The 16320-nt window shown below is 42.9% G+C and overlaps 1 protein-coding gene across 4 annotated transcripts; it reads right to left on the minus strand.

Moving 5' to 3' along the window:
- Positions 1–170: 170 nt before the first annotated feature.
- Positions 171–15856, minus strand: LOC133514545 (ubinuclein-2-like). Of its 4 annotated transcripts, none has more exons than XR_009798816.1 (17): positions 15081–15856; positions 13606–13737; positions 12351–12452; positions 11937–12062; positions 11762–11865; positions 10419–10908; positions 10243–10313; positions 8300–8429; positions 7213–7319; positions 6959–7069; positions 6122–6262; positions 5957–6007; positions 5839–5881; positions 3673–5248; positions 3328–3538; positions 1750–1818; positions 171–660 (listed from the first exon to the last, which is right to left on the minus strand). XR_009798816.1 is itself a non-coding variant. In XM_061846327.1 (17 exons), the coding sequence occupies exons 1-17, from the start codon at positions 15393–15395 to the stop codon at positions 614–616; spliced, it is 3822 nt and encodes a 1273-aa protein (XP_061702311.1). In that variant the 5' UTR covers positions 15396–15856; the 3' UTR covers positions 171–613. The 4 variants fall into 4 exon arrangements, 3 of the variants coding, with proteins under 3 accessions (XP_061702311.1, XP_061702313.1, XP_061702312.1); XM_061846327.1 differs by having other exon boundaries at positions 3677–5248; XM_061846329.1 differs by lacking the exon at positions 1750–1818.
- Between the last annotated feature and the right edge of the window lie 464 nt (positions 15857–16320).

The raw sequence follows: 16320 nt of genomic DNA on the forward strand, positions 1-16320 counted from the left end.
ACACAAAATTGCTTTAAATTCTTAAATTGTCAGAAATAAAACAAGCAATTTGGAATAAGAAATCTCATGAACTATTAGTTAAAAAAATAAACCAAATGACTAGGAAAAATGTAAGTATACACCTAAAACAACAACTATTGACAGTTTTACGCCCAATAATTACGACCATGTGAAGGGAACAAATTTTAATTAAAAGGTTGAAGTACTGTACAGAATGGAACTCACTGAAGAATTCAAGTAAAAGAAAAAAAAGTGTTCAGCTTGGGGTTTGGGGGGGGGCTCCAATTCAGCCATGCGCATTTTACATTTCTTACAAATGTCAGCGATAATTTATCGTTTTAAAAAGAGCACCATGTAGACACTGACCATGCATCTGAGAGGGAAACGTACAGAAGGCACACCGTCAATCCTATATCAACGTACAAATTTCTTCTCCATCCACAGTGATATAGGTCTGTCTTGTAAACAAGTTGTATTTATCATTTTCTTTAGCTGTGTTGAGTGGAAAAGTTATCAAAATGTTGACTTTTTTTTCCTTTTAGAAATCCTGAAATCTTGAATGTTTTTAAAAGTGGTCTGCTCAATCTGGCACCAAAAGCAAGTCCAGCTGCTATCATAGCGTCTTCCTCTTGCCATCTCCCCCCTGGCTTTGGGCAACATCTGCACAGAAACAAAAAGAGGAAAAAAAGTCAATCAGTTGGTTTTTGTTAGTAATCAAAAACAGTGAAGAAAATAAGTATTTGAACACCCTGCTATATTGCAAGTTCTTCCACTTAGAAATCATGGAAAGGTCTGAAATTTTCATCGTGGGTGCATGTTCACTGTGAGAGGGATCTGGAGACTGGCAAGGCCACGCTAGAACCTTGATAAGGTTCTTACAGAGCCACTCCTTGGTTTTCCTGGCTGTGTCCTTCGGGTCATTGTCATGTTAAAAACCCCAGGCACGACCCATCTTCAATGCTCTCACTGAGGGAAAGAGGTTGTTCCCCAAAATCTCACGATACATGGCCGCGGTCATCCTGTCCTTAATACAACGCAGTTGTCCTGTCCCATGTGTAGAAAAACACCCCCAAAGGATGATGCTACCACTCCCCTGCTTCACAGTTGGGATGGTGTTCTTGGGATGAGACACATCATGGACCTTTTTTCACCAAGATGCTTGGCAATTTCTCCGTAGCCCTTTCCAGCCGTGTGGAGTTGTACAATTTTGTCTCTGGTGTCTTTGGACAGCTCTTTGGTCTTGGCCATGTTCCAAGTTTGAGTCTGACTGATTGTATAGGGTGGACAGGTGTCTTTATGCAGCAAATGACCGCACACAGGTGCATCTGATTCAGGATAATACATGGAGTGGAGGTGGACTTTCAAAGGCGGACTAACGGGTCTTTGAGGGTCAAAATTCTAGCTGATAAGACAGGTGTTCAAATACTTATTTGCAGCTGTAACACACAATCGTTAAAAAAATCATACATTGTGATTTCTGGATTTTTCTTTTTAGATTATCTCTCTCATAGTGGACCTAAACCAATGAAAATTTCAGACCCCTCCATGATTTCTAAGTTTGAGAACTTGCAATACAGCAAAGTGTTCAAATACTTATTTTCTTCACTGTACATGTGCACAGACTCAGCGTCTGGAGTTAAATGGCGACATATAAAGGAGAGGGGGGAGAAAAAGCTTGCGACCACGAGACAGGATGAGCAGACAGGAAGACAAACAACACAAGTTTGGGGGGCGGGGCTCACATTTTACCTGAGAAAGCAAGCTGCAAGTGAGGAGGCAGAGCAACCTGAGAACCTGACTGGAGACTCTTATACAGATCTGAGGAAATAGGACAGGGGCACAAAGGAGACGGGGGGGGGGGGTGTGAAAAGGAGGCCACAAGGAAAAGGAAAGTTAAGTATGAATAAGAGAGTGGGGGGCGGGGGGCAGATGAGGAATGTGATAAACACAACGTTGGTAAGGCTGAAGTCAGGAGACAAACAAAATGGAGGAATAGTAAACAGGTTGTAGTCGGAATCATTCACTTATCACTATGTAGGAATTTTTATATAGTGGCACGGTTCACGACCGGTTGTAAATTTTGGGGTCAGGGGAAAATTGGAAACGTGGGCAAAGTCAGAAGAAGATGCTTACATGTGAAAAATAAACAACAACAAATAAAGCCATTGTTGTGTTAATACTGAGATTTATAGGAATCGTTGTTTCGTTGATCACGTTTTTTTTTTCCACCCCGCCACTGCTTTAAAGTCTGGACTCAGAACCACAGCTGTCAAGTGGCAGGAATGTCACTTATCCACTGCCAAAAAAAAAAACCAAAACAAGACAGTAGAGGAAGTGCATAAACATAAACTCGCACAGTCTTCCTAGTACACTTCTCCAAAGACAAAGATGGATGGCGATTGTGCTCCGTGAAGAAAACTTTGTTTGTGCGTGCATGTACAAAAACTTGAAAGTAAGGAAAGTAAAAGGGGGGTTTGATAGTGAGGGGCATACAAACACGCACACACCATTCCATCCAACACTCCAATTTTGATGTGACCAAGAAGAAAAGATGACAAGATTACACAAGTATTTAATGAGCAAATGTTCAGATAGCAAAGCACTTTGGTGACGTCATTGGGCAGCGCGTTAAACCAGCTCACACTACGGACTACAATAAAGTTGAAATTTCTCACTTTTCATTGTAAATATTATTTAAGTGTTGTAAATCCTTCAGTGAGACAACCCTTAACCTCCATGCCCAATTTATGACCACGCACGCTTCTTGGTATTCGCTCTTGAATTTCTTCTCTTTGGTCTTTCCTGGTGGTCGAAGGTTCAACTCAACGTATCACCGGACCTTACCACCTGGTGGAACCAGAGAATATTGCAGACAAGGTCCAATGAATGTAGTCATGATTTTGGTATGATTTGGGAAATTTTGTATCAACGTTGGGCGGGCCAGATTGAATTGATCAAGGGGCTGGATGTGGCCCGCAGACTGTAGTTTGGCCCCCCGAGTTAGCACATCTGCCTCAGACTTCTGAGGAACGGGCATGTGTGGAGTTTGCATGTTCTCCCCCGTGCCTGCGTGGGTTTTCTCCGGGCACTCCGGTTTACTTCCCCATGCCAAAATCGTGCATGGTAGGTTAACTGAAGACTCCAAATTGCTTGGAGGTGTGAATCTTTGTTTATGTGCCCTGCCATTGGCTGGTGACCAGCTCAGGTTAAATAATGGATGAAAAAAGTTAGTTACGCTGAGTCAAAAAAAAATTCACAAAAATTTGGCATTCCAACAGCTGTGTGTAGACTTTTGTTATCTATTGTATGTATAAGGCTTACACTCACTCTGTGTCAACGTAGAGAAGGACGCATTACTACTGGGGGCGGAGCTACTGGGCGGCGTGTTGGAGCCGGCGGTGCCCAGCGGGGGTAAGTTGAGCAGCGGCGGCGGGAACTGTAAGGGAAATGACACGGGAACCAGACCGCCCAACATCCCAAAGCCCAGAGGAAGAGAAGAGGTGGAGCCCAGCAAACCGCTGCCCCCTGCTGGCGATGCCTGAGCAAAAGGGGAACATTTTTAAATGTACTGATTTCTTGGAAAATCTTTGGAGTCGCATCCCGTTTACGAACAGAGTAAAGGTGAGCTGCGACCAGCTCAGGGGAAGACAGAAAATTCACGTGACAACTCACCAACCTGTGGCAACTGAGAAGAAGCTGATGACAACGGGACCGACGTCACCGGTTTGCTACCCTGAGACGTCACCCCCCCTGGCCTCTGCCGCTGGCTCTGGTTGGCAGAGGGCACCGTTGGGGGGGTGCCAGTTCCTGAATGCTTGGTTATGGATGAAGTGTTAAGGCTACTGTTGGTTGTGCTGCTGTTAATGACGACTGAACTCTTCTGGTTGCCTGGAGGAGCGTAACCACTTGGACCCACCTTGCCCGATCCCGCTGAGGCACCTGAGAATGGCGGGCGAAAGCCTGCGGGGCTTTTGGAAGAGAATTGCTGCATTGGGGGTGTCACCTGAGACCGAGGGATTTGGGAGGGGGTGGGCGAACTCGAGGTGGTGACGACTGAGTTGACAGTACGAGACGGGGTCGGGATGACTGAGTTGAGGCTGCGAGATGGGGTCGTGACGGCCGAGTTGAGGGTGCGAGACGAGGCGGCCGAGTTGAGGGTGCGAGATGGGGTGGTGACGGCTGAGTTGAGGGGTCGAGACGTGGCGGCCGAGTTGAGGATTCGAGATGAGGTGGTGGCGGTCGAGCTGAGGGTCCGAGGAGACGCGGTGGCGGTCGAGCTGGGGGTCCGAGGAGACGCAGTGGCGGTCGAGCTGAGGGTGCGAGGAGACGTGGTGACGACGGAGTTGGGGGTGCGAGGTGTGAGTTTGACAATCGGGGTGATGCCGCAGTGACTCGATTGAGTGAGAGTAGCGTGCATCGGGGTGATGAAACCAGACTGTTGCGTAGTTTTAACTCCCGGGTGGGACGGGGGCACGGAAGAGGCTTTGCTCTGTGGGGTGAGCGGCATGCGTGTCGCCAGGAAGGTTTTGGGGCTCATGTGTGCGGGTGACGGATGGGCTGTTGGTCGAGATGGCGATGTAATGATGACGGGGTCATTACTGTTGATTCCTTTATTAATGTTGCATTTAATGAGGCTTGAAGGGGGAGTGGAGACCCCTACTTTTGATCCTGGAGGTGCAAGGGGTGAGGCAGTAGGTGGAGGGCGGGGTTTAGGGGGTGAAACAGATGCAGGAGAATTGACTTTAGGCACAGCAACCCCCACGGGTCTCTGAGTGTTCAGCACGGAGTGTCTGTGTATCTGTCCCGGTCCCTTCACAACCCCCATCGCATCCACTCTAACAGAAGACACAGGCGAGAAAGGGCGCGAGGACGGTCGAGACAGAGGGGTGGAGGGAGACGAAGAGGTAAACGTGTAGCGAGTGTTGCTGGAACTGGACGTGCTGACGGAGTTGTTTTTCTGCTGCTGCTGGACGAGCGCAGAGACATGAGGGGACGAGGGGGGGTTGGCAACGCTCTTGGGGATATCTGGAGAGGGAGGGCTGTCGTCTTGTGCTAGGCCCTTGGCGGCATTGCCAAGGATCATAAGCGCCTGGGAGATGGAGTCCAGCGAGGGAACTGCCAGATCGTCGTCGAGGGAATCGAGGCATATGGGCTCAGACGGCGGCTGAGATGGTCGCTTAGCAACCTGGCCAACGGGGGACGGAGTGACACCTGCTGAGGGTGTGGTCCGCTGAACCCACGCTGCCTCCTGACAAAAAAAAAAAAAATTCTTCAAGTTGATCGCCTTGTTGACTTAGTAAACCTACAGTAAACAACTACAGTACCTACAGTTCTCGTAGGAATTGCAGGCGAATCCTGAGAGATTAATTTATATTTTGTGATCTCTACACAACAGTTTCTATGCAGAGCACATGCTAAAATGGTGTTTCATCTTATGTAGTACAGCCCAATGATAAATCATAGTCTTCTAGTGCATCTTCATGTGTGCTGCCATTTTTGCATGGTTGTTTAAGTATGGCATCTTCACGAAGTAAAGAAATAACATTTTCTTGAGTAAAAGTTTTAAGGTATGTTCCAATTCATTATTCCTAGTTTTACATTGTACTGTACATAGGATAGTATTGTATGGCACATTCATGCTTTTCCCTCTTTCACAATTTTTGTTATAGTAGAAAAATGAATAGTATTTCCAGAGTGATCATATAAAAATCAGCACATTTGTCACTTTTATTAAAATGTTAGAATACTTTGATAAATCATTTGGCACTTATCATTCTACTGTATGTACACAATAAAAAGTTGTGATCAGCATATGATTGCTATAAAAAAAAGTGTCACCTTTGGCTTGACTTTCGGTGTGGTGATAATCTTTTTCTTTGCTCTGGAATGATCACAAGTTAGATAAGTGTGACTGCAACTTCACGGCAAAATTATTTCAAACGATCGCTTTACTCACATGTAACCAGTGAGGTGACCGTGAGCCATGATGCTCTCTTTAAACAGTATTCTAATTCACAAAAGGAAACACAGGGATTGAGCACTGAACACGCAAAAGGGAGTTGTAACTCTTCACAAACAAGTCAAATCATTTTTTTTAAAAAACACACGCACACAAACACACCTGGCCTGCATCCAACCTTTTGGCCAGAGAGGTTTAACTTCTGTCTCCATGAAGGCTTTGAGGTAGTCTTCGGGAGACGTGTTCTTACCCTCCAGCTCATAACAGCTCAGCTTCACCCGCACCAAGTTGCATAGCAATGACCTGTCAGAAAAATGGCAACAAAAATTACTTAACTGTTCAGTTGAGAGGTAAACAGCACTGCTCAATAACCTAAATAAAATCCATTTTACGAACTGCTTATCCTCACTAGGGTCACGGGCGTGCTGGATCCTATCCCAGCTATCTTTGGGCAAGGGGAAGGGCACACCCTGATCTAGTTCCCAGCTAACCATAGGGCACATATAAACAACCACTCACACCAAGAGGAAATTTGGAGTCTTCGATTAACCTATTGTACATTTTTTTTGGAATTGGGAGGAAAACAGAGTACCTGGAGAAAACCTATACAGGCGGGTGAGTGAGTGTCCGACTAAAAGTATATCATTTTATTGTCACTTCCAAAAGCTTCTAACCCTGCCTCTAAATAGTAAGACCAATTTGTAGGAAATTAAAATGATTTTCAAAATAACAAATTCATCATCAGATTTGAAACCTGAACAAGTCAGCTCACTAGCTTAGAACATCTAAGCGAGGCTTACTTTTCAAAATATCCATCCAAGCCTAGCTAACTTTGGGTGAGAAGAGTACACACTGGACTGATAGCCAGCCAAACATAGCCCACAACTTAGTACTTAGTAATCATTTTTTTTTAATGTGGGAGTAAGTTTAAGTATTCAAAACAACCCAATCACTACTACATTTAAAAAAAAAATGACAAAAGCAGCACTATCTAATTACCTGAGTTTGTCATCCCAGACAAACTTCTTTCGAGGCCCTACTACCCTCTTGCCTGGCTTCTCCTCGTCATCATCCTCGGAACCATTTTTCTCTCCTTCCTCGGACTGGTGTCTATCAGGAGAGAGATGCAAAAAAAGCAGAAAGTGAATGCGTCTATAAAATGTATGTGTGGCGTCTTATTCAGGAGCAAATGAAACAATGACAGACACCTGTAAATAATAAGCGAAAAACAGATGATTTGGAAATGCGCTTACTTTGCCACCTTAGCGATGCAGTCCATGTTGTACCGAGCAATTTGCTCTGGCATCACACTGCACACAGCCAGCTTCAGCTTGAGCAGTGGTGTTCTGAGACGGTTGTCCTGATCGAAGAGGGAAGCGACACGGTCAACAATTTTATGTGATGCAGGACAGCGTCCACATGTTCACATTTTCATAGAGAACCTCCTTGCAAGCATTTAATCACGACAGGCTTTTTCACATCTGAATGTTCAGGAAAAAAAGTATTACAAATGAGCATTAGACTGCATATTTTGGGGTTGTCAGAGATTTCTAAAATTACAGGCTTTCAAAAGGCTTGAGCTGTTTTACCATTTTTATTTTTTGGGCATACATAATTATCCTTGACAACTTGAGTGGGTCAGTGAAGGTGAGGGTTCCCAGTTGATAAGAAGTAACAATAGTTGGATGCAAAACTAACTCGCACCTGAAAAAAGTGCTTAATGACCACCGCATACTTTTGTTTTTTTAAATATCTATTAGCTGTCAGATATTTATAGTACTACGTCAAAAGGCAAGCGACAAGAATAAAACAGAATCATTTTATGGATGTAAATATATTGTACACGATGGCTACATGGCGTAAATGTCTTGCGGAGCTAATCAATGACATCCTTGAGTGAATCTGCAAATTATGACATTAAAACTAATTAGCATAAAATGCTAATTATTGGGGGATACCGATCAGATTGGTGTAAAGTCTAGTAAATATGAAATAAAAGCTGGAATTCTGATATTTTACCTCATGTTCATCTTATCTTCTGAAACCCAAATGTCTTCAGGATCAGAATCAGAATCATCTTTATTTGCCAAATATGTCAAAAACACACACGAAATTTGTCTCCAGTAGTTGGAGTCACTCTAGTATGACAACAGACAGCAATTTGAAAGAAATCAACAACAAAAAAACAAAGGAATTTACATTGCCGTTCCAAAATTTGTGGAAGGGATTGTATGGATGCTGAACAGCTGTATACTGTGCATACGCTTAGATGGCTCTTAAAAGGCCATTTGAAGATAAAAGCTTAAGACCAACATCAAAATCTTTCCAGTTTCCAAATACCTGGATGTTGAGGCTCAGCTTCTTAAGGCGCTTGAGCAGACCTTCTTTATTACAGGGAACAAAGGCCTCCAAGTGGGAGTACACGGCTGAACGAACGTCGGCAGACTGCTCCTGAACCTGCAAATCAATACTAACACACACACACACACAAACAGAGGTGGAGGGTTATGCGTACAATACATAAGATAATACAGAAGATAGAAATACAAGACGACCAGCCAAAACATAAGAGTGAAGGATATCTGAAAGAGCAAAACCTGTTGGGTGGAGGAGCATGGGGCCTGGCTCATGTTTAAGAGGTGCACTATTATAGTTAAAACTGAGGTGCTTGAGAATGATTAACTACTAAAGGACACCATATTGTTGCCCCTCCATTGCAGATCATGTTTTTTATTTGTTAATTGCAGGAAATATAAGTATAATCTAGTTCAAGTCATATTCAGTGACTACTAACACCATAATTTCAATTTGTGTCGTGCCTTTCAAGGGATTCAAAAAAGTTGAATATGGATTTGTAATGCGGTTGACATTCCTGTTGCCTCAGACAAAACTAATATTGACCGACTTTTTGTGAACAAAGAACATTCGTCCATGTTCCAAGCCGCTTATCCTCACAAGGGTCACGGGAGTGCTGGAGCCTATCCCAGCTCACTTTCCAATAAAGTTGCATATTCTGTTAATGTTGTTTGACAAAGTGTATCGAGTGAAGATATTGACCATGACATTCTTTTCTAAAGCTACCTAACGAGCTGCTATGTTGCTGAACCCACATATGCTTGTTACCTATGATCAAAAGGTAGCAGTAGATAGATGTGTGTGTTCACTATTTAACATTGGAGGACAATTAATTTTTGTGCTTGACAGTAAATAGAATAGGTTCTGTGAAGCCCATTGGCGCTGCTTGAATGTTAAAGTGTCATATAAAGCACCTCTGTGTAGTTAACAAAGAAGAGCATTGGAATTAATTAGTCCAAAAAATTAAACGTGAAAAAAGTGTTTTTAACCTATATCAAATTAAGGTTTAACCAGGTTTACAAAATTGTAATCACAATAAGCACAATATTGCGCTTGTAGCTTGTAATAGTGTAATTCATATTGCATCCTAGTGTGAGGTGTTTTTAGTTGAGTCAATCTTAACACTTCCATCCATCCATCCATCCATCCATCCATTTTCTTCACCGCTTATCCTGACGAGGGTCGCAGGGAGTGCTGGAGCCTATCCCAGCTGTCAATAGGCAAGAGGCGGGGTGGTAGAGACAGACAACAGCCGTCGTACTTACAATCACAACTCGGTGCAATTTAGAGTGTCCAATTAATGCATGTTTTTGGGATGTGGGAGGAAGCCTCAGTGCTCGGAGAAAACCCACACAGGCACAGGCAGAACATGCAAACTCCACAAAGGGAGGGCTGGGAAGGAACAATGGTCCTCAGAACTGTGAGGTCAAATCTTAACAGCTGCGCCGCCGTGCCGGCATCTTAACAATTGAAACCAAATGTATTAAATAAGTGTCAGAGGGAAAATGTGCATCAAAACAGTAAAGACAAAAATGTTTGTACATATTGATTGTGCAAGTGGAAAGAATGTCGAGGCCAGTCACATTGGTGAAAAGGGAAACTGTTAAAATTTGGAAAAACTTCATATTTACCATAAAAGATAATATCACTTGTTCCAAAACACACATGATCCAAATTCATGCAATTTATCCAGAGTGGAGCCCTCCAAACATTACTTCACATTTTCTCATTCTTTTCACATTCCAACTAACCCACCAATCCCAGTCCTTCGTTTTACTTCGTCTTATGAAATTAGTTTGATCATTGGTTTGTTGTGGAGTTGCTTGTTGTCTCTATCAGTTCTGTGCTTGTCGTGTAATAGTCGTGTAAAGTGAGAATAAATGTGAAGTAAAAACAGTTGCCAAAATGGGCAATTAAATAGGACTCACTCAAGTAGGATGTTATTCATGTCCATTGTGAAAAATTTCTTGCGGCCCTCTTCATCGAACTGTCGGGATGCCTGTGAAAACAAAAAAGGAATAAACTTATTCCCAGTCGTGTCCAATTAGTCTCCTCCACAGGGGTTACGACCACAACATATCAAGCATGACAGCGAGTCACGTACCGCTCTGAGGTCTTCAATGCGCTTTATGAGAGGGCCCGGGAGACCAGTGGGCAACGATGGAGGGCTCATCACATTACCCTGCGACATACGGCCTATGCCTGCCTTATGGCCTGTGCCAAACGAGCCATTCTCTCCCTGAGTAGGACTGGAGGGCTGCGAAGAGTCCAGCATCCCAAAGTCCAAATCGCCCATCATGTCCTGCAACACGTCATTGTTGGCTGACCCGAGTAGTGACATCACGGCTGGGTCGGACGTCAAGTCTGCCATGTTGCAGTCATTTCCACCAGGAGCCTTGAGCTGGCTGTTGACGACTGTGCTGTTAGGACCGGGCACTTTGGCTTGAGGTCGTGGCAAACCACCGCCAGCCATGTTCCTCTTTCGCATCTCTTCCTTCTCCCTGGTGAAGCGTCGCAACATGTTAGCCAGGTGGAGGGAATCTTTCATGAGCTTTTTCCTCTTCTTCTTTTCTGGTCGATTCAAGGACGACACTCTGTCAAAGCAAAGAGGGGAAAATAATAAGGGTCATAATTATCATAACATTAATGCTAATTTCCGTTAACACGTCAATGACATTTTGCATTACAAGTTAGCATAAAGCTAGCAGACTTTCAGTAGATTACATTTCATGGTTTAATTGAACATTTTGGTGTGTGAATACACAATTTATAATTATTCTTGTGGTTTTATGTGTCAGTTTTAAAGTAAACTTCAACTGGGAGTGACAAATGATCACCTTGAAGCAAGCATGCCTGCCATCTTAGAGAACCGTGCAAGCACAAGTGTGAGAACTGGGACTAAGTAATACTTTCAAAAATTGTTTCAAAACATTGAAAAAATGTTCAACGTGTGTGGAAGGGGTGCAATTACTACAAAAAATATTATATGGTATTGCAACACTTCACTTAATACACGTGGCTCTAAAATGAATCAGCGACTGTACCTTCACATCCACCCATGAGATCCAATACCCAGGATTGTCTTGACGAAATGTTCGCGTTACGAGCAAGAGGTTAGTAATTAGACAAAAGCCCATTCTGACTCTCGTACAAACTCGGATTAAGATCCTGTCTCAGGAACAGAATGGAGCACTCCCTTTGCTGTATAATGTCAAAAGTAAGAGTGTTACAGTGAAAATATTGTGGCCAGTGTAGCTCAAATATTCTGCAATTGGCTAGCAACCACCTCCTGCCCGGTGCTAACTGGGATAGGCTCATACACTCATGCAATTCTTGTGGGGATTAGGGGCTCAGAAAATTGATGGATGGGTAGCTCAAATGTTTGAATACGCAGTTGTGAAAATGAAAAAAATCCAATGGCAAATAAAGAAATGAAAGAAACCTTACCCGGACTTTGGTACTTTATTTTTCCTGGGTTTCTTCTCTTCCAAAACTGGACCATCTTGCTTCTTCCTCCGCTTTTTAATCACTCGCTCTTCTCCATCTTTTATCTTTTAATCAAAGGACCTTTTTCATGATCACATTACGTGAAACTACAGAGGTGCAATGGAAAAAAACGTACCTTTATGTGATTATTCTCCATGTCGTCTCCTTCTGAGTCAGAAGCGGCACGAAACTGGAGCGTGCCTGTGTTAATGTAAAAGCCTCCGTGTTTGGTTGTCAGAGAAGCCGGAACCAGCTCATCATACTGTACAACACAAAAATATGGTTCATTAATAAAACTGTATGCATATTATCCTATTATTTAACACTCATTCAACACAATTATCACTCACACGATCCTTCACAAATTACTAGATTTGCAGTCTGTGATTACATTAGTATATGCAAGAGGGAGAACGTGGAACACAGACTAACACAAACATTTATAGCAAAGTAAACACTAACGCAGGAATGGATTCATAACAGTAGGAACTGATTTATGACATGTGGAACCCCCCGCCCTCAACCTGATGATGTGCGTAAAAGAACTCACGGCTTCAGAATTGTCAATAAAGGGGTCGGTCTCGTCATACCCATAACCAATATCAATGAGATCCTGCATCCTGTCTTTTTTCTTCTTCTTGGAGGCGCCACCCTGCAAACGATGTATCAAATGAATAGCATTGCAATTATAAAACAGAAATATTCGGGGAAGGCAATATAATGATATATTTGTGCCCATTGTTTTAAAGATGTCCAATTTTATGTTATCGACTATTCATTTTCTCTTTCTCGCTCTCTAAAAATAAACAACGGGAAACAGGAAAATGACACAGGCCAACGACGGCCCGATTAAAAAAAATGAAACAAATAGAACGAATGTTACGATCGAATATTTCCTAGACGATTTGCTTTGAATAACATTTACAAGGAAAACTGTACTCTTAAATACTGCTGGTGAGGCAATAGGAGGAACTAGCTAGGATATCCCTACTGCCACAGCTGTTTCTACAGAAATATTGTATTTCACTATCCCATTAACAACAATCCACCACTTAATTTATTTAAACCTTGTACTGCTTACTGTATTACCAATACCAACTGCAAAACGTGTCACCCGGAATAAGAGGAAAAAAAAAAGATTCCACAGTTATGATGTCACATATCATTGCTTCAACATTACGTGTTTGTGCATGTGTCCAAGGGTGTAAAGCTTGATCTTTTTTCCATTTCACACTCTTCGTAAGAAACACATAGATATGTGAAAAGGTTTTAAAACCTTTTTTACAAAGCTAGGAAATTTAATTGTCCTCATGAGATGAATAACATATCCACCCAGCCAGCCTGCCATCCATCCAAGATTTCCCCAAAAGAAAAGATGACAAATTCTGTAGAACATGTTCAGAAAAACCTCGCTGAGTCATTTTGCAAATGTGCAAAATATGACAAAAACAAATAAACGTTAGGAAGACAAAGAACTCCGTCAACTACATTTCTTTGTGCCGCGTTCTTGCCGAACTCCTATGCCGGTCTGTGCTGTCATGGAAAAACCTGCTGTTTGGTTTATAATATTAAATTAGTCTTACTAATACTGTAACTGTATACTGCCTGGACATAATTTGAAGTTATTAATCATGAACTAGTGCCATACAATATTCCTGTACAATGTAGTGGATAAAAGTCCAGGCAAGCAAGTAGACATTAAAACCATATTTTAATAGGATGTTATCAAATTCTCGTTATTTATTTATTTATTTAAAAAAAATGGGGGGTATTTTTAGTTGCCCATATCGCCCACCCCTACTTACATATTTACTTTCAAACTTCTTCGCCAACTCTTCAACCTCGCGTCTCTCCCTCTCATCATCAGCAAGTGGGTCGTTCGGGTCCAGGGAGGGTGCGAGTCCTTTTGGGACAGTTGAAGGTGCTGCTAGTTGTACCTACATGGAAAAAGTCAAATGGAGACAACATGATAAGTACTTAGTGAATAGTGTGAGTAACACCTTAATATGATAAAAAAAAAAATAACAATAACGTTACTTGCTGTGTTGATTGGTGTGCCTAACTTCAACTAACTAACTTCATGAGATGCTGCTGACCCTAGGAAATCCGTGCACTTTTTATTTTTGTTAGCTCACTCAGTTATATTAAAATTTTGGAAAACTTTATTTACTGTACAGAGAATTATGTATTAAGTAATCATAAACACATTCAAAAAATACATAAAACTCTGGATTTAAACATTTATGACTGTAGAAAATATCATAGCGGTAAAGACAAAATGCAATAAATTGTAATAGAAGATTGGAAACATTGAAAATAAAATAAAGGATAATAAAAGGGTCAGTACGGTGGATCAACTGGTCAAGTGTTGGCCTGACAGTTCTGAGGACCCAGGTTCAAACCCGGCCCCACCTGTGTGGAGTTTGCATGTACTCCCCATGCCTGCGTGGGTTTTCTCCTGGCACTGCGGTTTCCTCCCACATCCCAGAAATGTGCAACGTTAATTAGACACTCTAAATTGCCCCTAGGTGTGATTGTGAGTGCGACTGTTGTCTGTCTCTATGTGCCCTACGATTGGCTGGCAACCAGTTCAGGGTGTACCCTGCCTCCTGCCCGTTGACAGCTGGGATAGGCTCCTCGACCCTCGTGAGGATAAGCGACAATGAAAATGGATGGATGAAAATTTATATATTAGTTGAAAGCTAAGTTTGAAAGGTGGGACTTGAGCCTTTTTCTAAAAACAATTTTCACTGTAAGGCAGTTCAAGTTTTGATTTACATTTTCTCTTATTGTGATAATTTTATATATATAAAGATGTCTATAGTGTGAAATGTAAAAAAAAAAACGATGCAGATACGAAAAAGTAGTTTCATATATACTTAAAGGCATTCAAAGGGTTCGTTAAAGTTTGTATTATTCAAAATGATGATTCCAATGCTCTCACTCGTATTACAAATTAATATCGACAACAAATACGAGTTATAACCCTCCTTGACAACCAACGATCTTTCTCGGACATGTCAGAGCCAAATTTACTTACAGTCCTTACATTGCTATGAGTAATTACCTGCTAATGACATTTTATAGTACGTATGGATTACACGGCATTATGCCAGCAGAGGCGGTTATCTGTGCTAATGTAAACAGATGATCACAAACATCGTTTAGTCACGTTTTCTGTAGTAAACAATAGTGAATTAGAGTCAAGACTAGAGATAAGATTATGGAAGACAATAATCGCTTTGAAAGCAGATCCCCTGAGGCTCAAGTGACTTCCCACCTGAGAATGACGTTGAGTCGTCGGGACCACCATCTCGCTGTAGTTGAACTCGGCAGAACCACGTTCACTTGGCTCGGAAAGCGAGAGGTTGAGACGAACGGTGGGTCTCGCCTCCTCGGGCTCGGCGACATCCCCTGGCGCGGTCCCAAACAGACCCCCAGCACCGTCTGACCCGACCGCACTTATTTCACCGTCTCTGCCTAAAGTCATGGCCTCATCTTCGCGGCGGCGTTTCTTGCCCAACTCCGAGGTCGCCGGAGTGGAAGTGCTGAACGACGAGAGGGTGACGAAAGCAACTTTCCTCGGTTCTGCCATTTGACACACGGAACAGGGCCACGCTCCCCCGCGGGTGGTCAACGAACGCCGGAGATGGTCGCCAGCGAAACCGCTGGCTAGTTACTATGCTAGCTAGCTTCCGTTGACTAACCGCTACAGGCGATACAATTACGAGTATTTCCTCTCAGTCTTTAATGAATCCATATAGTATTACCCTTGGCGTAGCCCCGTCGCCTCCGAGGGACTTTAAGAACCATAAATTGCAGTTTTAAGTGATCCCATGGAATGGGTGCTTAGCTACAGAAAGAGACTTCTGTAGTAGCCATCTTGATCATTATTATCATTATTCCGTGGTTGGTTGGGCGTGCAGAGAGCGGAAGTCGAGGAGGAAAGGAATCAGCGTTCGTCCAATAGCGGAGTCGGAACCTCCACGGGACACGCCCACCTCGCTGGCGAGCGCGAATGTAGAGGTGCCGATTGTTCGGCCCGGCCGGGATGCACATCCAACACAAAGAAACAAGACCCCTGTTAGATCATTTCAGTGCATTCAGCAGCACTCCAATGCCTCAACCGGAACATGCCCGTCTATGTATCTCACTGTATCCATGGCAATACACGTTGGTTGTCGACTGCTCAAAGTCGGAAGCCGTGTTGATGAGCAGCTGACAGTCTATGAAAAGTATATATTTTTTTTAAAGTCCACGCGTTTATCTCCAATTGTCCAATACAGACGTAAAGAAGATAGCAGATGGTTTTTTTTTTTTTTTAAATTGAAGCATAACCAGTCGGAACATAATTTGACGAGCCCTCTAGTTAGAAGCTGGAGGGTGACAGCATAAGACTTGCACACAGCACTGCAAGAACTAAGACAAGGGAGGGCATACAAAACTTGAAACGTTACATCTTTCACTTTTCCAGCTTCAAACCCCTCCCCCTGAAGAATCCGCCAGTTGCCAAACCATCA

The sequence above is a fragment of the Syngnathoides biaculeatus genome, chromosome 16 (genome assembly GCF_019802595.1).
Source record: "Syngnathoides biaculeatus isolate LvHL_M chromosome 16, ASM1980259v1, whole genome shotgun sequence".
NCBI lineage: Eukaryota > Metazoa > Chordata > Actinopteri > Syngnathiformes > Syngnathidae > Syngnathoides > Syngnathoides biaculeatus.

Bases quoted from the DNA above. Each gene is read 5' to 3' on its own strand.
- LOC133514545 (XM_061846327.1), bottom strand. From the start codon at position 15,395: ATGGCAGAACCGAGGAAAGTTGCTTTCGTCACCCTCTCGTCGTTCAGC. The intron at 6,263-6,958 runs GTAATTAGATAG...TTTTTCTGACAG, and splicing joins GTCTGGGATGACAAACTCAG to GTCATTGCTATGCAACTTGG. The intron at 1,819-3,327 runs GTGAGTGTAAGC...CTATTTCCTCAG, and splicing joins CTTCTCTACGTTGACACAGA to ATCTGTATAAGAGTCTCCAG.